The sequence below is a fragment of the Notolabrus celidotus genome, chromosome 23 (assembly GCF_009762535.1).
Source record: "Notolabrus celidotus isolate fNotCel1 chromosome 23, fNotCel1.pri, whole genome shotgun sequence".
NCBI classification, from domain to species: domain Eukaryota; kingdom Metazoa; phylum Chordata; class Actinopteri; order Labriformes; family Labridae; genus Notolabrus; species Notolabrus celidotus.
The window spans coordinates 18436994-18456921 of record NC_048294.1 but is presented as its reverse complement, the minus strand read 5'-3'; the positions used below and the strand labels follow the sequence as shown (position 1 = coordinate 18456921).

General features: G+C 42.8%; 2 protein-coding genes across 3 annotated transcripts in view; both read right to left on the bottom strand.

Moving 5' to 3' along the window:
• The window catches only part of rab1ba (zRAB1B, member RAS oncogene family a), a 9097-nt gene extending 2073 nt beyond the window's left edge, over nt 1-7024 (bottom strand). Inside the window, exons 1-4 of the mRNA XM_034676758.1 lie at nt 6765-7024; nt 1849-1921; nt 1534-1629; nt 475-570 (exon numbers count right to left, since the gene is read on the bottom strand). Of these exons, the coding sequence (XP_034532649.1) occupies nt 475-570; nt 1534-1629; nt 1849-1921; nt 6765-6778 (279 nt within the window). The 5' untranslated portion in view covers nt 6779-7024. The remainder of the gene's footprint in view (nt 1-474; nt 571-1533; nt 1630-1848; nt 1922-6764) is intronic.
• Nucleotides 7025-8176: 1152 nt separating this feature from the next.
• Nucleotides 8177-19275, bottom strand: LOC117807780 (tyrosine-protein kinase Mer-like). 2 transcript variants are annotated; one of them, XM_034677185.1, is made up of 15 exons: nt 18845-19275; nt 18139-18197; nt 17421-18033; nt 16199-16354; nt 15014-15343; nt 14448-14634; nt 13710-13798; nt 13430-13528; nt 12380-12460; nt 12205-12297; nt 11024-11145; nt 10464-10573; nt 9864-10023; nt 9501-9637; nt 8177-9021 (listed from the first exon to the last, which is right to left on the bottom strand). In XM_034677185.1, the coding sequence occupies exons 1-15, from the start codon at nt 18948-18950 to the stop codon at nt 8730-8732; spliced, it is 2634 nt and encodes an 877-aa protein (XP_034533076.1). In that variant the 5' UTR covers nt 18951-19275; the 3' UTR covers nt 8177-8729. The 2 variants fall into 2 exon arrangements, with proteins under 2 accessions (XP_034533076.1, XP_034533077.1); XM_034677186.1 differs by lacking the exon at nt 15014-15343 and having other exon boundaries at nt 18845-19271.
• Between the last annotated feature and the right edge of the window lie 653 nt (nt 19276-19928).

Genomic DNA, 19928 nt, shown 5'->3' with positions numbered 1-19928 from the left:
AGCTGTGGGCAGTGACCGAAAGAACAAGATAGTGAATACAAACGGCCGAAATGAGCGTTCACGGCAGGGTGTCTGGGCTCAGCTTTAGAGATAGGGCTGCTCCTCCGCATCGAGAGGAGCCGGATGAAGTGGTTCGGCATCTGGTTAGGATGGAAAGATTTGAATAACTGCTGCTGATGGACTCGTCTTCCTAACAAACCTCTCTCTGAGTCTGGTGCTGGTAAACTGGTCGTACTGGTGTGTAGGACAGAGCTCACTTCATAGATGAAGTGGTATTATTAGTGCGTCTTATATTCTGAATTTTACAGTAACTTAATCTATTATAAATATAAACTATCATGGTTCTGTTAAAGTCTGACATCATATGTAGATTCACGTGAGTTTGTTCTTTCCTCCGTCACTCTGAGAACACAAATGTGTCCAAGAACTCTTGTTCTGCAGACCAACAAGTCTATAACCTGAGCCTACACTCACCTGGTCTGTGACATCATACACCACGATGATGCCATGAGCTCCTCGATAATAACTGGAGGTGATGGTTCGAAACCTCTCCTGACCTGCAGTGTCCCACTGAAACAGAGAACAGGTGAGGGATCAGTGATTAATACAATATACCTTTGTATACATTTACACTGGAAAAGAGAACAGATAAGGTATCAATGACTTCACACTAATCAATAATACAAATCAACACTTTTTCCAGACTGAGGGACTAAAGGGTTTTTCTTCTTCGAAACAAACACCTGTTCATCCCAGCTCAATGTGCAGAAGGTAACGTTGCAAGGAAATGGGACATTTGTTTTGATTTGGTGCTACATAAATAAAGATTGATTGATTGATTGACTGAACCAGGTAGGCCTGAACACTCACTCTTCTGGAGCTCATAGATCATATCATATTTGTAACAAGACCAAGACGCTGTAGAGCCTGAGAGCCAGCCTGAGAACATACGTTGGGGGCGGCAGTAGCTAAGTCCATAGGGACTTGACTTGGGAACCGAAGTGTCGTCGGCTCGAGTCCAAGCATGGTTGATGGCAGCATCCTCACTCTGACATCTCTCCCTAAGTGCATGTACACTGCATGTGTGTGCATTGTATGTATATACCAAAAACTGTGTGTGTAGCATGACCGAAAAATAACACAGGTGAAAAAATTGAATTTCCCCCTGGGGATTAATAAAGTACGTTCTTCTTCTTAGTGAGTACTGTCTAAAGGAAATCTACATTATGCACGAACCCTGTTGTGCTACCTGCCAGGTGTTTATGGAGCTCAAACATCTGTATACACATCACTTTCAAAGACTGATGGAGCTGGCAGACGTGAAGGTTTAGAATAAAACATGAAGGACATGGACAATCACCAAGAGACATCCAGGACACTTTACATGGAAATGTTCAACATATAAGAACCACACACCCAACCAGGGTGGGTGTGTGTGTGTGTGTGTGTTTGTGTTTATGTGTGTGTGTGTGTGTGTGTGTGTGTGTGTGTGTGTGTGTGTGTGTGTGTGTGTGTGTCTGTGTGCACACTCACAATCTGCAGTTTGATGGTCTTCCCATCAAGCTCGATGGTACGGATCTTAAAGTCAACACCTATAGTGCTGATGTAGCTCTCTGTGTAGGTGTCATCCTGCAGAGAACATCAGAGGAACGTTAACATAAATAACATGTAACAATAACAATGTACATGTTTAAGAGGAACATTTGTAAAAAGAACAAGTTTCTCAGGAACGTACATAAATGCTCACGGGAACGTTTATTAGCAGAACGTGTTGTAGTGGAACGATTATTGGCTTTCAGTAAAACCCCAGATGTTCTCAGAAGAACATTTACAGGACATGGTACTTACAGCAAAACGCAGCAGAAGACAGGATTTTCCCACACCAGAGTCTCCGATGAGCAGGAGCTTGAACAGATAGTCACTAAGGGAGAACAAGGAGAACCATGAGAACATTCAGAACATCACAGTTCTGTTGAGGGCCATCCCCTCCTGTGAATCAAACATTGGTCACCTGCTTCAAGGACTAAAGTCACTGAAAATAGGATGCATTCACTGAAAATAGGGTGCATGACTTAAACACAAAGTAATATCAGGTGTGTATATGTGGTCTCTATAGAGGTAATATCTGTGATGTGTCAAGATCAAAAGCTGCGGCTCTGAGAGTCGATGCTTTATAGTGAATCAGAAGAGCCGGCTCGCATCAAGAGACAGCCGGCTCCCAGTTTTTTCCTTTCTCTGCTTAGCTCTCTCAGTGCTCAGCCCCAGCTCTGCTCACAGCAGAACTTTGTTTTGATTGGTCAGCATGGCGACCATGCAGCCAATCACATGTGAGGATATAGGATTCAGGTGATGGAGGGGAGTCTGTGTATCCTGGCTACATCTGTTCCTTCAGAGGGAGTCTTTTTGAGGACCGGGCAAATACTCACTGAGAGGAGAAATCGGATCAGCCCATCCAAACTGAGGCATCTGATTTTTCTCAATGCTAACCTGAGGACGTAAATAATGTTTGCTCCAGTTTGGTTCTGTTTGCATGAGTTTGATTCTGTTTCTTTCTGCTCCAGTTTGGTTCTGGTTCTGGTTCTGTTTGCTTAAGTTTGGTTCTGGTTCTGTTTGCTTGAATTCGGTTCTTGTTCGGTACTGGAACGATTCTGGTTCGGTACTGGAACGGTTCTGGTTCGGTTCTGGTACGGTTCAGTTCTGGCTCGGTTCTGGATCAGTTCTGGATTAGTTCTGGTTTGGTTCCGGTTCGGTTCTTGTTGGGTTTGCCTCAGTTTGGTTCTGGTTCTGTTTGCTTGAGTTTGGTTCTGGTACGGTTCTGTTCTGGTTCGGTTCTGGTTCGGTTCTGGTACGGTTCTGGTTCGGTTCTGGTTCAGTTCTGGTACGGATCTGGTTCGGTTCTGGTTGGGTTTTCCTGAGTTTGGTTCTGGTTCTGTTTGCTTAGGTTTGGTTCTGGTTCTAACCCTAACCCTAATCCTAACCCTAATCCTAATCCCACCCCTAACCCTAACTCTAATCCCAACCCTAACTCCAATCCTAACCCTAATCCTAACCCTGATCCTAACCCTAATCATAACCCTGATCCTAACCCTAATCCTAACCCTAATCCTAACCCTTACCCTTATCTTAACCCTAACCCTAATCACAACCCTAACCCAAGTAATGCCAATCTGAGGACAAGTTTGGTTTGGTTCTGTTTTCACGAGTTTGACTCTGTTTCTTTCTGCTCCAGTTTGGTTCTGGTTCTGTTTGCTTGAGTTTGGTTCTGGTCCTGTTTGATTGATTTTGGTGCTGGTTTGGGTTCTGTTTGCTTGAGTACGATTCTGGTTCGGTTCTGGCTCGGTTCTGGTTCTGGAACTGTTCTGGCTCGGTTCTGGTTCTGGAACGGTTGTGGTTCGGTTGTGGTTCAGTTCTGGTTCGGTTCTGGTTCGGGTCTGGTTCGGTTCTGGTTGGGTTTGCCTGAGTTCGGTTCTGGTTCGGTTCTGGAGAGTTTCTGGTTCAGTTCTGGTACGGTTCGGATCTGGTTCGGTTCTGGTCTGGTTCAGTTCTGGTACAGTTCTGGTTCTGTTCTGGTTCGGGTCTGGTTCGGTTCAGGTTGGGTTTGCTTGAGTTTGGTTCTGGTTCTGTTTGCTTGAGTTTGGTTCTGGTTCAGGTTCTGTTTGCTTGAGTTTAATTCTGGTGCGGTTCCGTTCTGGTTCGGTACTGGAACGTTTCTGGTTCGGTCCTGGTTCTGGTATGGTTCGGTTCTGGTTCGGTTCTGGTATGGTTGTGGTTTGGGTCTGGTTCGGTTCTGGTTGGGTTTGCCTGAGTTTGGTTCTGGTTCTGTTTGCTCGAGTTCGGTTCTGGTTCTGTTCTGGTACGGTTCTGTTCTGGCTCAGTTCTGGTTTGGTTCTGGTTCAGTTCTAGTACGGGTCTGGTTCGGTTCTGGTTGGGTTTGCTTGAGTTTGGTTTTGGTTCTGTTTGCTTAAATTTAGTTCTGGTTCTAACCCTAACCCTAATCATAACCCTAACCCTAACCCTAATCCTAACCCTAATCCTAACCCTAAATCTAATCCCAACCCTAACCGTAATCCTAATCTAACCCCAACCCTAATCATAACCCTAACCCTAATCATAACCCTAACCCTAATCCCAACCCTAACCCCAACCCTAATCATAACCCTAACCCTAACTCCAATCGCAATCCCAACCCTAACCCCAACCCTAATCCTAACCCTAAATCTAATCCCAACCCCAACCCTAACCCTAACCGTAATCCTAATCTAACCCTAACCCTAATCTAACCCCAACCCTTACTCCAATCGCAACCCTAATCCTAACCCTAACTCCAATCGCAACCCTAACCCTAACTCTAATCCTAACCCTAATCACAACCCTAACCCTAACTCCAATCGCAACCCTAACCCTAACCCTAACCCTAACCCTAATCACAACCCTAACCCTAACCCTAACTCTAATCCTAACCCTAATCACAACCCTAACCCTAACTCCAATCGCAACCCTAACCCTAACCCCAACCCTAATCACAACCCTAACCCTAACTCCAATCGCAACCCTAACCCTAATCCTAACCCTAACCCTAATCACAACCCTAACCCTAATCACAACCCTAACCCTAACTCCAATCACAACCCTAACCCTAATCCTAACCCTAACCCAATTCATAAACCTAACCCTAACTCCATTCGCAACCCTAACCCTAACTCTAATCCTAACCCTAATCACAACCCTAACCCTAACTCCAATCGCAACCCTAACCCTAACCCTAACTCTAATCCTAACCCTAACCCTAATCACAACCCTAACCCTAACCAAAACCCTAACTCTAATCCTAACCCTAATCATAACCCTAATCACAACCCTAACCCTAACTCCAATCGCAACCCTAACCCTAACCCCAACCCTAATCACAACCCTAACCCTAACTCCAATCGCAACCCTAACCCTAATCATAACCCTAATCACAACCCTAACTCCAATCGCAACCCTAACCCTAACCCTAATCCTAACCCTAACCCTAATCACAACCCTAACCCTATCTCTAATCCTAACCCTAACCCAAACCCTATTCACAACCCTAACCCTAACTCCAATCACAACCCTAACCCTAACTCTAATCCTAACCCTAACCCTAACCCTAATCATAACCCTAACCCTAATCCTAACCCTAATCACAACCCTAACCATAACTCTAATCCTAACCCTAACCCTAACCCCAACCCTAATCACAACCCAAACCCTAGGGTTAGGGTTAGAATGGTTTTGTTACAGAATAAATGCACCAAATTGGTCAATTATAAGTCTTCTCATTAAAACCAAGGGAGAGGTTCCGGTGGCTGGTGGTGAGGCTTTCAGCAGTGTGACTGCCCCCTGGTGGCTGGCTGCAGTATAGGTCAAAAAATTCTCCCCCAGTCTCCCCCATTCATTTGAATGGGGAGCAGTCAAACTTTAATAAAGTTAGTATCTGAGTGATTTGTGTTCAAGGCCTCTTTTTCCTGAGGTAAAAGGTAATAGAGGTAATATCAGGTGTGTATATGTGGTCTCTATAGAGGTAATATCAGGTGTGTATATGTGGTCTCTATATAGGTAATATCAGGTGTGTATATGTGGTCTCTATAGAGGTAATATCAGGTGTGTATATGTGGTCTCTCTATAGAGATAATATCAGGTGTGTATATGTGGTCTCTATAGAGATAATATCAGGTGTGTATATGTGGTCTCTCTATAGAGGTAATATCAGGTGTGTATATGTGGTCTCTCTATAGAGATAATATCAGGTGTGTATATGTGGTCTCTATAGAGGTAATATCAGGTGTGTATATGTGGTCTCTATAGAGGTAATATCAGGTGTGAATATGTGGTCTCTATAGAGGTAATATCAGGTGTGTATATGTAGTCTCTCTATAGAGATAATATCAGGTGTGTATATGTGGTCTCTATAGAGGTAATATCAGGTGTGTATATGTGGTCTCTATAGAGGTAATATCAGGTGTGTATATGTAGTCTCTCTATAGAGATAATATCAGGTGTGTATATGTGGTCTCTATAGAGGTAATATCAGGTGTGCATATGTGGTCTCTATAGAGGTAATATCAGGTGTGTATATGTGGTCTCTATAGAGGTAATATCAGGTGTGTATATGTGGTCTCTCTATAGAGATAATATCAGGTGTGTATATGTGGTCTCTCTATAGAGGTAATATCAGGTGTGTATATGTGGTCTCTCTATAGAGATAATATCAGGTGTGTATATGTGGTCTCTATAGAGGTAATATCAGGTGTGTATATGTGGTCTCTATAGAGGTAATATCAGGTGTGTATATGTGGTCTCTATAGAGATAATATCAGGTGTGTATATGTGGTCTCTATAGAGATAATATCAGGTGTGTATATGTGGTCTCTATAGAGGTAATATCAGGTGTGTATATGTGGCCTCTCTATAGAGATAATATCAGGTGTGTATATGTGGCCTCTCTATAGAGATAATATCAGGTGTGTATATGTGGTCTATAATGATCTGTAAGTCTTTTTATAATGTCTTATAGGTTCTGATGTCAACACAAGGACCCTGACCCGATGAGCACGCGCGCTGAGTCAGCTGACGGTAAACGGATTGGTCGGTCCGCGCCCCGTTCATAGCAGCTGTATGACACTTAGCTTAGCATTAGTGACCCAGGCTAACATAATACGCCATGAAATAATGATACAAATGACACAGTGAAACACGTACACTGTTCCGGGTTCATAGTTGAACATGTTTGTACTCACTATTCCGGGTTCATCCTCCTCCGGTGTTCCTACGGCAGAGATAGCTGAGGCTCCGGTATTACAGGCACTTTGATGACGTTTCACGGTCTCCGCTGCTCGGTCTGCTGTTTAGATCTTTAGACTTCAACGTTAACTATAATGAACAGAACATTTACCCGTTTTCTCCGTTACTCCGGTTATTTATATCCGTTTCTGACTCGGTGTCCGCTGCTGGAGACAGGCTCAAGATGGCTGCGCAGGTGCGGTAGTGACGTAAGGTGACGTGTCACTGTTCAGGCCGGCCAGATCTCAAACTACAGCAGAGCTGGGATTTGTAGTTTCTTGTTTTACTTTCTTTTTTTTGTTGTTGTTGAAAAAACAGGAATATTTCAGAACTTTATAACAAAAAGTATTTTATTCCTTTCACTGAATGTAATGATTTAGAGTTTATGTCTTGTATTTTTTGTTTTCATTCATAATTTTTGTCTTCCTTATTTTATTTTATTTATTTAACTTTTGTCTAACCAGGTAGGTCAATTGAGAACCAATTCTCATTTACAATAACGAACTGGGCGAAAAGGCAACACAGGTGGCATGACATTAAATAAAAACAAAACAAAAAACAGAGAGGGCATATAGAGAAACCTAGAAACAGAACAATACAATACAATCATATGACAGGAGTGAACAACTTAAAAGCATGTTCTCATGTTCCTCTCCTCCTCCTCTTTGGCCTCGCCCCCTCATGTTGCTCTCCTCCTCCTTGCCCTCGCCCCCTCATGGTGCTTTCCTCCTCCTCCTTGCCCTCGCCTCCTCATGTTGCTCTCCTCCTTCTCCTTGCCCTAGCCTCCTCATGTTGCTCTCCTCTTCCTTGCCATCCGTGTTTCTCTCCTCCTCCTCCTCCTCCTCCTCCTCCTCCTCCTCCTTCTCCTTCTCCTCCTCCTCCTCCTCCATAGTGTGGATGTTGGATGGTTCAACTTGTCCTTTTGGAGAGTGTCAGCGTGTCACTTCCTGCCTCAGGTAGCGCTGTGTTGCTGACTCAGGTGTCTGCAGGTGAAGGGTTCTCTGTCCTCCTTCAGTCATAGATATTTACGGTGCTGTGCCGTTTTCTTTTTGCTCTAAGCTTAATATAAAACCATTGCTTCTTGATCATTGAAAGTGACCTCTGACCACATGGTCACTAACTCCCACACTCTGCGACCCAAGCTGACTCTGGTTGGATTCATCCTTATCCACATGTACCTTAGTTTTTGTGATGATCCTTTTCTTTGCTCTCTTTCTCTCAGTCATTATTGTGGTGAGGTAAAGATCTGCAATGGTTCCTGAAGGGACATGATTGGACCATAATAAACTGGCCGTGTTTCTGAATGCATATGACCCCTAAGAACATGTGAGGTTGATGAGCTCTGAACACAATGAAGAAGGCCATGGCATTCACATGTCTGATAAAAACAGATATATTTGGTCTTTATACATTCTACATTTATGTTATTTGGGATTTTTATATACAACAGTGAGGATACAGTTCAGCTTTGTTCTCTGTGAAGGTGGCTCAAAGCTCCCGTGGGGAACTTTCAAAGTGATGCCTTTTATTTCTCTGCGTTGTCTCCTCTTCATGTTGAAAGTGAAAACAGAAACCTTCTGAAATGTATCACTCATCAGATGCTGAACCTCTCACAGTGACAACAGGAAATCAAGTTATAATATAGAAATGATATGTTCACATAAAACCTGATGATTCATGATTCTGATGATGATTTGGGTCCAACTGTATTTTAACATTAATGGAATTAAATATGTTAAACACATCTGTACATAATCTGGCATCTATTCGTCACTGTGGTCAGTTTCCTTTGCCTCCAAAATGTTTGTGGTCAGGGTTGCCGAGTTTGTTCACAAAGATTAAAAACTCAAAGTACTGAAGTCCTGACCCTCAAAAACTGAGCCTCTGCTCATAAGAGGGCCACACGTTATAAACACACCTGTCTATTTGTTATCATTCTCCCTTATGTACTTCAGGTATCCATCCTCCAACTCCACCTCCTCCTCTCTGGCTGCAGCTCCCACGGGTGCACACAGGTAGATGTTCTTCCCCCTCCCGTCAGTGTGTGGTGGAGCAGCAGCAGCAGCCTGCAGGCCCTGGTTGATGTAGTTAGCCTCCTCACTCACATCCAACTCCGGCAGCTCAGACAGAAAACCTTTCAGAGTCTGAACCAGAGCCCCAAAGGCCGGCCGCAGGATGGGATCTTCATCCCAGCAGCTCCTCATCACCTCGTACCTGAGAGAGAGGCAGGGGAAGGAGGAGGAGAAGACAGGAGACACATCGAGGAGGCACAGGGAGGAAGCGAAGGAGGCAGGGGACACAGGGAGGAGACACAGGGAGGAAGAGTAAAAAGCAGGAGGCAGGAGACAAAGGAAAGAGACACAGGGAGGAAGGAAATGGGGCAGGAGACACAGGGAGGAGACAGAGGGAGGAAGAGGAAGTTTTCTTGCATTTAAACATGAAGTTAGTTGCAGGTCGATTATGTTTTTCATGTGAAGAGATTTCAGTTTTAAACAAAGTGTCTTTCTTTTGTCCGAACGTCTGAATTTATTCTGATGTCCAGAACATTTTGGAAAGTTTCAGAATCAAAAACCTTTTTTTTGACACGTGTTGTGTCATTATATTTTATTATTCTGTTGTGTTGTTACTGTTTTATTATTGTTTTTATTGTATTATGATGTATAATTATGTTGTGTTGTTATCTGCAGACTTACAATCTGTTGTCACATTCTTCAGGTGGCTTCATTCTGAATCCGGACCGCAGCAGATCCAACAGCTCATGGTTATTGACTCCAGGATACGGAGTCCGTCCCCGAGAAAGAATCTCCCACATGGTCACCCCAAACGACCACTGAGAACACAGCACAGATAAATCTATTAATCACATTTGAAATATTAAAGATTTATACTAAACTTCACATATTAATTACATTTAACCTTAAAGGTTTAAATTAAAGTGAAAAATAACTCAAGGATGTTCGTATAATCTGATAGGCCTATATTCTTTTTTGGCTAACTGTTGGTTATGTGACTGACAGACTCATAAAGTCAGTTTTACAGAGTGGACCTGAACTCACCACGTCACTCTTGATGCTGTAAACAGACTCTGACAGACTTTCCATTGACATCCATTTAATCGGCACTCTGACCGCTGCTCTCTGACGGTAATAGTTACTGCTGTAGATTCTCTTAGAGAGGCCGAAGTCAGCAACACACACATGCAGGTCATCACCCAGCCTGAGGATTACACACACACACACACACACACACACACACGCACACACACAGAGAGTTATTGAGCTTCAAGCAGCTGTCCTCAGATAGAAGTGAGTTTGAATACCGATATACTAAGACAAAGAGACAGTCTTCAGTAAACAAGTTCCCCTTCATTTCATCCCCACAGTGTCACCCCTCAGTGTCCCCCCTCAGTGTCTTCTCAGTGTCCCCCTCAGTGGCTTCTCAGTGTCTCCCTCAGTGTCTTCTCAGTGTCCCCCTCAGTGTCTTCTCAGTGTCCCCCTCAGTGTCTTCTCAGTGTCCCCCTCAGTGCCACCCCTCTGTTTCCCTCAGTGTCCCCCCCCAGTGCCGCCCTTCTGCGTCCCCCTCAGTGTCCTCTATGTGTCCCCCTTCAGTGTCCTGTCTGAGTGTCCCCCCTCCCTGCTGCCCCCTGGTGGACTCACATGCAGTTTCGAGCAGCGAGGTCTCGGTGCAGGAAGCCCTGTGAGCTCAGATATTCCATTCCTGCTGCAATGTCAACCATGAAGCGAAGAAGACTCTGAACAGGAACAAACTAAAGACACAGATTATTTTGAGATTAATTTTTTAAACATGTAAATATGTTTCAGTTTGGATTTCCTGAATTTGAATCTGACAGCATTCCCTGATTTGAAACTTAAAACATAGTTAGAATGCATCGCATTATTTAACTGATCAAATGACATCAGGTTAAGAGAGATCCAGATCCAGTATCTCTTTCCACTCCTCTCTCTCAATCAATCGACTGCAGTGTGTCTGGATCCACCTTTAGGGTCACCAAGGATCCACCTTTAGGGTCACCAAGAGTCACCAAGAATCCTGCTTCAGGTACAGAGATCAGGTGTGTGTGTGTGTGTGTGTGTGTGTGTGTGTGTGTGTGTGTGTGTGTGCGTGCGTGCGTGCGTGCGTGCGTGTGTGTGTGTGTGTGTGTGTTGTGATGGTTGTCCTTATTTCTGAAACTGTTGGTCCTGTTTGTGTCTCTCACCATCGGGACGTCTCCATAACGTGTAGCGATGAGGAAGCGCCGGAGGTCTCCATGTTTCATGTAGGGCAGAATGACCAGAGGGACGGGCAGAGGACAATCTTGCTCTCTCTGAACAGTGACGCCTACGAGACAAAACATGAAACTTAAAGGTACTTCAGTCTGTTTTTTAACAGCAAATAGAGATTTTACCAGAGATTGGTTAGGTTAGGTACAAGTCAGGTTTCAAGTGCATCCTCAAATATCAACTGTCCTTACGTCATGTTAACAAACCACACTGCTATCCACAGGCAGAGTTTGGAGAGAGGAATAATAAATAATATCAGCAACATCAGAGTTTCTCTTCTATGAGAACGATTAGAAACTCAGATCTACAATGGCCCGAGGGGTGCGCGTATTATTTTTATGATTTAGCAATGTGGTGTAGTGGATATGATCACAGCGTCTCACACCTGCAGATCATGCCTCTCTAAATGGATCTCACGTCATCAGGTCTCACTTTCCTGCTTCATGCAAATTAACACAGAACGTGGTACACCTTCATCAGCTTTTAGAAAATGCACCGTATCTACAGAATCAAATTAAATAAAGCAAACAACACCAAACGTGAACACAAGTCACAAAACTTAAATCACAGATATGGATATTATTAATACACAACTATTTCCAGCTGGCATTATTTTGGGGTTTCTGTGAATTGAAGCCAATACGGAAATGTTAAAAACTGCAGTTTCTCGAGTGCCCGCTTGGGGCTGGCTCCGGAAGTACCGGAAACCACATACACACAAATTCAAAAAGACCATATTTACTGCAGAAATTAAACATGTTTACAGCCTGGCTCAAAAAATGAGTGTAGTCTGTATAGCTCATTTCTGTAAAGTAGAGCCACTGCTCCTACGCATGGACAGGAGCCAGATGAGGTGGTTTGGGCATCTAGTAAGGATGCCTGAGCTCCTGACCCAGAATTGGATAAGCGGAGGAAGATGGATGGATGTCCATGAATAATAAAACAAAGGTATTAAGACAAAACACTGACAGCTCATTGAAGAACCCAGCTCTCCAAACACCACACTGTCCAAACCCTAATAAGCTTTGCCTCATGCACCAAGATGGAGCAGTTTACCTTTAATATTTATTCTACAACATGTTTGAACAGACAAGAGCAGTGTGTGTATTTTTCTCACCCAGCAGCCTGACCACGTTTTCATGGCGGAAGTTCTGCATAAGCTCCGCCTCTTTCAGGAAGTCGTGGAGGTCTGCCTGACTGTGGAGTCCAACTAAACATGAAGACAAAGAGAAGTAGTAAATCAAACAAGAAGAAATATAGATTTCTGATGAATGTTGGAGTTTAATACTAACCTCTCATTGTTTTCACAGCCACCTTCATGTTCACACCTTCACTTGGGGAAAAGACTCCCTCATAGACGGAACCGAACTCTCCTGGACACAAAGAATGACAATTTCCATAACCAGTTATCAGGTTAAAGCTGGACTACAAACAAACCTACAGACTGAAACCATCACATCATTAAAACCATAGACTGTACAAATAACGGACATAGTATGCGTGATGTCACCAATCTTTTCCTGAGCGCTGTTTTGAGACCAATCGTTGGCGGAGCCATACTGGAAATGCTGAACTCAACCTAACTGCTGTCGAGCTAGTGTGAGGTAAAGAGGCAGGCTTTGAGCCTCCTCGCCAACAGCTACAGTGTTACCGCCTGTCAATCAAGTCAGCTGTGCCTCTCATAATGGAAAACTTGTAATCTTAATACCTTCCAAATTGCAGTGTAATGAAAAAATTCACCCCCTGTACAGTGTGTGCCGATCGAGAAATGAGCTCACCAGACTACACTCGCTTTTTGAACCAGACTGTAAACATGTTTATTTCTGAGTAAAGATCGGCTCGGTATGTGGTTTACGGTACTTGCGGAGCCAGCCTCACGTGGACATTAAAGGAACTGCATCTTTTAACACTTCCGCATTGGCTTCAATTCTCGCGGCCGGAGATTGCCGCTTGATTTAAGAATGACAAAGATTTCTAATTCTTCTGATGATCTTTATCATCCTGAACATGACTTCATCCCATGAACACAATCTGTCCCCCTCCTCCTCCTCTCATCTTCATCATTTAGTTTATTTCTAACTGTAACTCTACATTTTGACATCAATAAAGACGATCCTCCAGTAATCCTGATTTCTGCTCTGTCCTTTTTTATCAAACGGATTCAGGTTTATGTTTTAACAACAAACATTTGCAGTCGAACAGATTTAATATAATTGCCTTTTTATCTTAAAAAAAATGTTTACAGCATCATTATCTATGCAGAGAACTAAGACAATATTTCTGCTAATAATAATAATTCCTACTTATAATGAACTAATCATAATTTTGAATAATAATCAAACCTCTGCCAAGCTCTTTTCCCAGAGTCAGTTTGTTTCTGTCCACCAGGAAATCCTTCAGCCTGTCACCAAACACCAACAGCTCCACTCCTCCTCCGACCGCTGAAACACGAAACATTCAAATAAATATTATTAAAAAAATTATTTAAAGTAATATTTATAATCAACCAACAAGCTGATGTAACAGTAACCTTCTAACAGAGAATATACATATATTCCTGATTTAATCAAATGTAATGAAGCGCCACCCATCCCTTATTTATATCTAATAAACCAAACTGACTGTCGGTCGCTGGGGGGGCAGCCTCCACCACCTCAGGACGTCGGTATGAAATTCCAGAGCTCATGGAAAAAAGGACTTCCTGATCAGACCTTTAACAAAATCACAATCATATACAAGCTTTATAAAAAAAATACTATTCTTATAATACTATAATATACTACTCTTAAACAAAAAAAAAGCTGATATTTATATTAAATAAGGTTAAGATGCAGAAGAAAAATAAAGTGATCACAAAATGAAAACACTGAAGGAAAATATGATTTCTTCCTGCTACCATGTCTCCACGGCATCAGCAGCAGCCCAACAGCAAAAGCAGGAGCAGGAGCAGCAGGAGCAGCAGGAGCAGGAGCAGGAGCAGGAGCAGGAGCAGGAGCAGGAGCAGGAGCAGGAGCAGAAGCAGGAGCAGGAGCAGGAGCAGGAGCAGGAGCAGAAGCAGGAGCAGGAGCAGCAGCAACAGCAGGAGCAGCAGGAGCAGCAGCAACAGCAGCAGGAGCAGCAGAAGGAGCAGCAGGAGCATCATCAGCATCAGGAACTGCAGGAACTGCAGGAGCAGGAGCATCATCAGGAGCTGCAGAAGCAGCAGCAGCATGAGCCGGAGCAACAGCAGCAGGAGCAGCAGGAGTATCAGCAGCGAAAGGAGCAGCAGGAGAAGGAGCAGCAACAGCAGGAGCATCGGCAGCATCAGCAGCAGCAGGAGCAGCTGGGATTCATAGTTACAGAAAGTAGGATCTTATTTGCCTGAATTTTGTTCGTCTGTGTCTCAGCACACACACTGCGATGGGAATCATAGCCGTGAGCAGCAGAATGAAGAATAAAACTCCAACAACCAGCCATGAGGAGAAATAGGCTTTCTTCTGAGGAGATGGACTGATGAGTAAAGTGACGAAGCTTGTAGTCACAGTTACATCTGCATGAGGAACTTTCCCTTTACGCAAAAAAACAAAGAGAGAGAGAGAAAGAGATTAAGTTCAGCTTTGGCTTTGTGTGTATTATGACCAATAATGTCCTAACTTTATAATCTATAAACAGTGAAATAAATCTGAGTATTTTAAGTGTCACACATGAATCAGTAAATCAAATCTCTGACCCTGACATAACAAAGCGTTTAAAAAAGCAATTGCAAAGACCTGATGACTAACATTAATGATTAACGATTGAGATGTACACAAAGTTATGTCAAATATATAAATGTGATTAAAACCACACCAAGTGACATAATAGATCTGAACGTGATGGACAATATTAATAAATAATTATAGGTTTTATATGGACAGGACAGTTATGAATAAAATCAGGGAATTCACATCTGTGAATTGTAATGCTGGTGGTCGATGAAGGTGGCGCGCCCTGCAGGCCTGACACCTCGTTCCAGGCTCTCACAGACAGTCTGTAGTCACTCTTTGGATCCAATCCTGAAAGTTTGACCATGGTACTGTTGAGACCAGCTGAGTCCGGCAGGAAAGCTACTTCCGGTCCACATGTCCTCCACTGACCTCCATCCTCCACTACCTCCTCACATGTAAGGTCATACATCACTTCCTGTCTCCCTCCCAAGTCATGAGGAGGGTCCCAGCTCAGCAGCACGGAGCCATTGTGACGAAGGATCGAAGGGTTCAGTGGAGCAGAGGGAGGCTCTGAGACCACCAGGACAAAACAGACAGTCCGAGTAAGAATCACAGACACAGATTAATACTGCCTCTATCAACAATCTATAAGCAGGCTGTAAATAGGTGGTAAACAGGTGGTAAACAGACGATAAACAGATGGAAACATACAGTAATCAGACGGTAAACAGTTGGTAACATGGAAACACTGTCCGAGTAAGAAACACAGACACAGATTAATACTGTTTCTATCAACAGACTGTAAGCAGGTGGTAAACAAGTGGTAAACAGACAGTAAAAAGAAATACTGTCCAAGTAAGAATCACAGATTAATACCGAATCTATCAACAGACGGTAAACAGGCAGTAAACAGGTGGTAAACAGATGGTAAACAGATAGAAACACACAGTTATCAGACAGTAAACAGATGGTAACACAGAAACACTGTCAGAGTAAGAATCACAGACACAGATTAATACTGCTTCTATCAACAGACAGTACACAGTCAGTAAGGAGAAGGTAAACAGATGGTAAACAGGAGGTAAACAGACTGTGAACAGGATGTAAACAGATGGTAAACAGGATATAAACAGACAGTAAACAGAAACACGGTCTGAGTAAGAATCACAGACACAGATTAATACTGCTTCTATCAACACACAGTAAACAGACAGTAAACAATCAGTAAACAGACGGTAAACAATCAGTAAACAGATGGTAAACAAACAGTAAACAAACAATAACAAACAGTAAACAAACAGTAAACAAACAGTAAACAAACAGTAACACACAGTTAACAGTAGGGGGGCGTTTAGTTCACTGTATTCAGGTTCACTGAGGTTTCAGGGAGTAAAAGCATCATCAGTTTGCTTCGGTGTTTCTTACTGGTGCAGCCGATGTCAGTGGAGTCAGAGGTCAGGCGGCTGAAACCCTCAACACACACACACATCCCTGATCCCTCAGTGTGTGTCCGGCTGTTTGGGGGGCAAAGTCTACATCTTCCACTGTCATTGGCTGGTTTGTAGAAGCCCTGCTCACAAGCTGGTGAAGGCAAAGCAAGGTTAATGTAATAATAAAGCATCATTCATAAGAAGAGCAACTCAAACTGCCTCAGAGTTAAACAGAAAACTGCGTTAATAGAATCATGTTGTGGATCAAATATCAGCATTAACATTTTTTTTTTAATAAAACATTAAGAAACAAAGAAAGTGAAGCTGATTAAAAGTTTGTTGCATTAGAACAAAGAGTATGCAGCGTACAAGAGGAGTTCTGACCTTAAGGTGGTTAGAGTCAGGCCAGTCTTACTTTATCTGGAACAACATTTCAGGTCTGTGTTGCATTATATCGAAACACTGCTTTGCATTGTTCTGACTCTGACGGTCAGTCGACCGGCCTCAGATGTTCTTAGTGGTTCATGTCATACACATGTCAGGGATGCCACAGAGAGACTTATAGACCAGCAGAGACATTTAAAATCCATCCTCAGGGTGACGGGCAGCCAGTAAGAGGCTTTTAAAGTGAAGTAATACGGTTTTACTTTCTGGTTTTCCACTCTTGCATTTTGGATAACAGGCTAAATGGGAAATATAGATTGTTTTTGTTATAATCTTCAGTTTTAGAGATGAATAAAGTTAATTTCTGAAAGACATATGATGTCTGTTTTTAGAGGACAACCCTTTCTCTGATCACCATCATAATGTTGTAATTATTGAACCTTCTTCAATAAAACTTTCAAATGCCTAGACAACAACACCAAAACAAGTGAGAAATCCATGGACTGAGTATAAAAATAAACAGAGGGAAAGAGGATGACAGGAAAGAGGAAGTGAAAGTCTCTGGTTTCATGTTTAGGGAAGGAAAAAAACACATAAGCATCCAAAAATATGTCTGCTGTCCCCTGACTCAAAACACAACCAGAGTCAAGCTGTCAGCACTTCAACAGGAAGCTAGGGTTAGCTAAGGATAGCTAATGTTAGTTAGTTCTCATTGTATTTTAAATATGAGTCTGCTTGCATCTTCACACCTCGCACATTTAGTTTCCTTCTTTAATTGTCCTAACAACTTATGAGGACAAATAAAATCCCTCAAACATGATTTATTGTCTTACCTTCACAGGTATGACTTATCACATGGTGTCCATGTTCACAGGTACAGCCCCCTTGTAGCGGACCCCAGACTCCGCCCACAGAACACTCTCTAACAGGGGGGGAAACTTCCACAGCCCCCTTAACACAGGAGCCCATTGCTGGACCAGACCCTGCTCCTGTCCCTTTAAACTTGACCAGGTGAGCGGTGATGTCAGAGCACTTCCTGTAGTACAGTCTGATGGATGTTAATAGCACACACGTTCCTGAATATGAGAAGCCGATCTGGAAGCCTCTGTGGCTGACTGGACCAAGATCGAGGGCCCGGCTCAGGTTCAGGTGAGTCAGCACAGCCTGTGGCTTGATGGTGACGGGGAACGGCCTGGAGGTCTGAAGGTCCAGGACTGATCTGCCATATTTAAACCTTGGGAAAGGTGTGTCTGAGTCAAACAGGTGGACTTGTAGAGGACTCAGCTGACCTGATGTCTCTTCTTCTTGGGTGAATGAAACATCCATCAGAAGGAAGTGAGCGTCTTTACGCTCCATCCAGCGGCTCAAAACCGTTCTCTGTACTCGTCTTCCACACGCCTGAAGAACCGGACCCGGGCGTTTGTTCCCCATTTTGACCTCGCCCCACTATGAACATGGAGAGATGGACATCAGAGCAATGTATCTGTTCACAGTTATATATATTTATGTATCGCTAACTGATCAGCCTCCATAACACATGTTCAAACTGACCTCTCTGTCCGGTTCAGACGTCCAGCTCAGGGTCGACTGTTTGTCAGAATGAAAAATCTCTGAACAAAGAAGAAAAGAGAAAATCAATGTTATATATTTTTTATATTTTCTGTAAGCTGTGTGCACATAGGTTGATGGCTGTATTGGCTCTGTATCAACTTTCATTTTGTTATAGGCCTGAAAAAGTCAACATGGGAGCACTTCAGGAATGCTTTGTAAACAAAAGGCAATGCTTTTATCCGAAAGATTTCCAGGTCAGTTAGATTCTGAACCTTTATAACACCAGAGAGCATCCAAATATGGAAAACAATAATGTATTTGTACATCAAAATCCTGTTTTTAATGTAAATGAGATTGTTTTCTAAAAGCTTGAACCCCAAAACCACTCCCCTATAGGTACAGCAAACAGCCTGTTTAGTGAAAAGTCTTAAAATCTTATTTACATGTGTTGATTATAATTTAAAGTAGATCACTTTACTGACCCTAAACCCTAACCCTTTCCTCAACCCTGACCCTAACCCTAACCTTAAACCCTAACCCTAATCCTTCATGCTGCCAACGTGCTGACTATATGAAGCATGCTTAATCAACTTCTGTGAAGACCTCCCAAAGTTCAGTAAAATGTGCTATACTCTTCAATATGTACTTCAAATATCAATTCAATTTTCATCTTTATATCCAGAATGTGAAATCAGTAAAAACTCACCGTCTTCTTCTTGATCTAGAAAGTCAAAGCTGTTTCCACTCACACAGATCCAGAGGAGGGTTAAAATGGGCCAGCAACTCCTCAGTATGAAGTTAGATACAGCCATATTTTAGACTTAATTCATAAATCCTCCATTAATATCTTTTCCACCATTTAGACCTTCAGTCAGGTCCTCAGAAGTCAGTAAATGACTGGACTGAATGTTGAGGTCTTCTTATGAGTAAATTCTCATGATTGCCGTCATTAAACCGCTGACACAACTCTTCCTCTGAAGAGAATGCCTACATTTCAAAACCTGCTGAGTTCCTCAATTTATCTACCACTGTTGCTCTTTTCAATAATACAATTAAAAATATAAATCCCTGCCCATGCCATTCTTTGGTGCATCATATTGCAACAGTAGTTGAGGGCTTCCAGAGCGGCACCCATTTACAAAATGAAAATCTTTGAATAACTATTCATGGTTTATGTCTCTTCAAGCTGTAACAGCGATTTTAAGCTGATAAGGCTTCTCGCTCAAATGACCCCTGGAAATGGCCAAAAATATCTCACTTCCTGTCAACATTTCACCACAATGTTAAGAGAATGTTTTGTAGGTCTCAGGAAGCTTGATATGTGTACGAAGCTTATCTTTCTAGGTGGAAGTTCCCCAATGAGCTGGTCTCGTAACTGATGCCAGGGGGCACAACTTTGCCAATTTGCCCTGCCTACATTGGACACCCACAGAATATCACATTTTTTAACAGGCCTGATGCTCATGCAAAAATCCAGGACTTTTTGAGCATGTTTAGGCCCTCAAAAAGCCCCTCAAACAGTTAATATAATTTTCTATCAGATACAATTATGTCCTCACACCTATTTGGTCCTGGGGCCCTAATCATGTTAATGCACGTACCATGCCCATTCTGCTTGCAGAGTGTGCCTGAAAATGGAGACTGAACTACAACTGAAACAACAGTAACAACTTTTGTGAGCAAACATCATTGTGGATATCTGAAATTCTTATTTTGAAAAAAGGCAGAATTGAATCCATAAAAGATATATAGTCCAGATTTTAAATGCCAACAAGGCTTGCTATTGGGTG

What these genes read in the sequence shown, in the direction of transcription:
- LOC117807780 (XM_034677185.1), bottom strand. Translation starts at nt 18,950, where the DNA reads ATGGCTGTATCTAACTTCATACTGAGGAGTTGCTGGCCCATTTTAACC. An exon ending in CGTCTGAACCGGACAGAGAG is followed by an intron (nt 18,034 to 18,138) that starts GTCAGTTTGAAC and finishes CCATGTTCATAG; the next exon opens with TGGGGCGAGGTCAAAATGGG. An exon ending in CACTGACATCGGCTGCACCA is followed by an intron (nt 15,344 to 16,198) that starts GTAAGAAACACC and finishes TGGTGGTCTCAG; the next exon opens with AGCCTCCCTCTGCTCCACTG.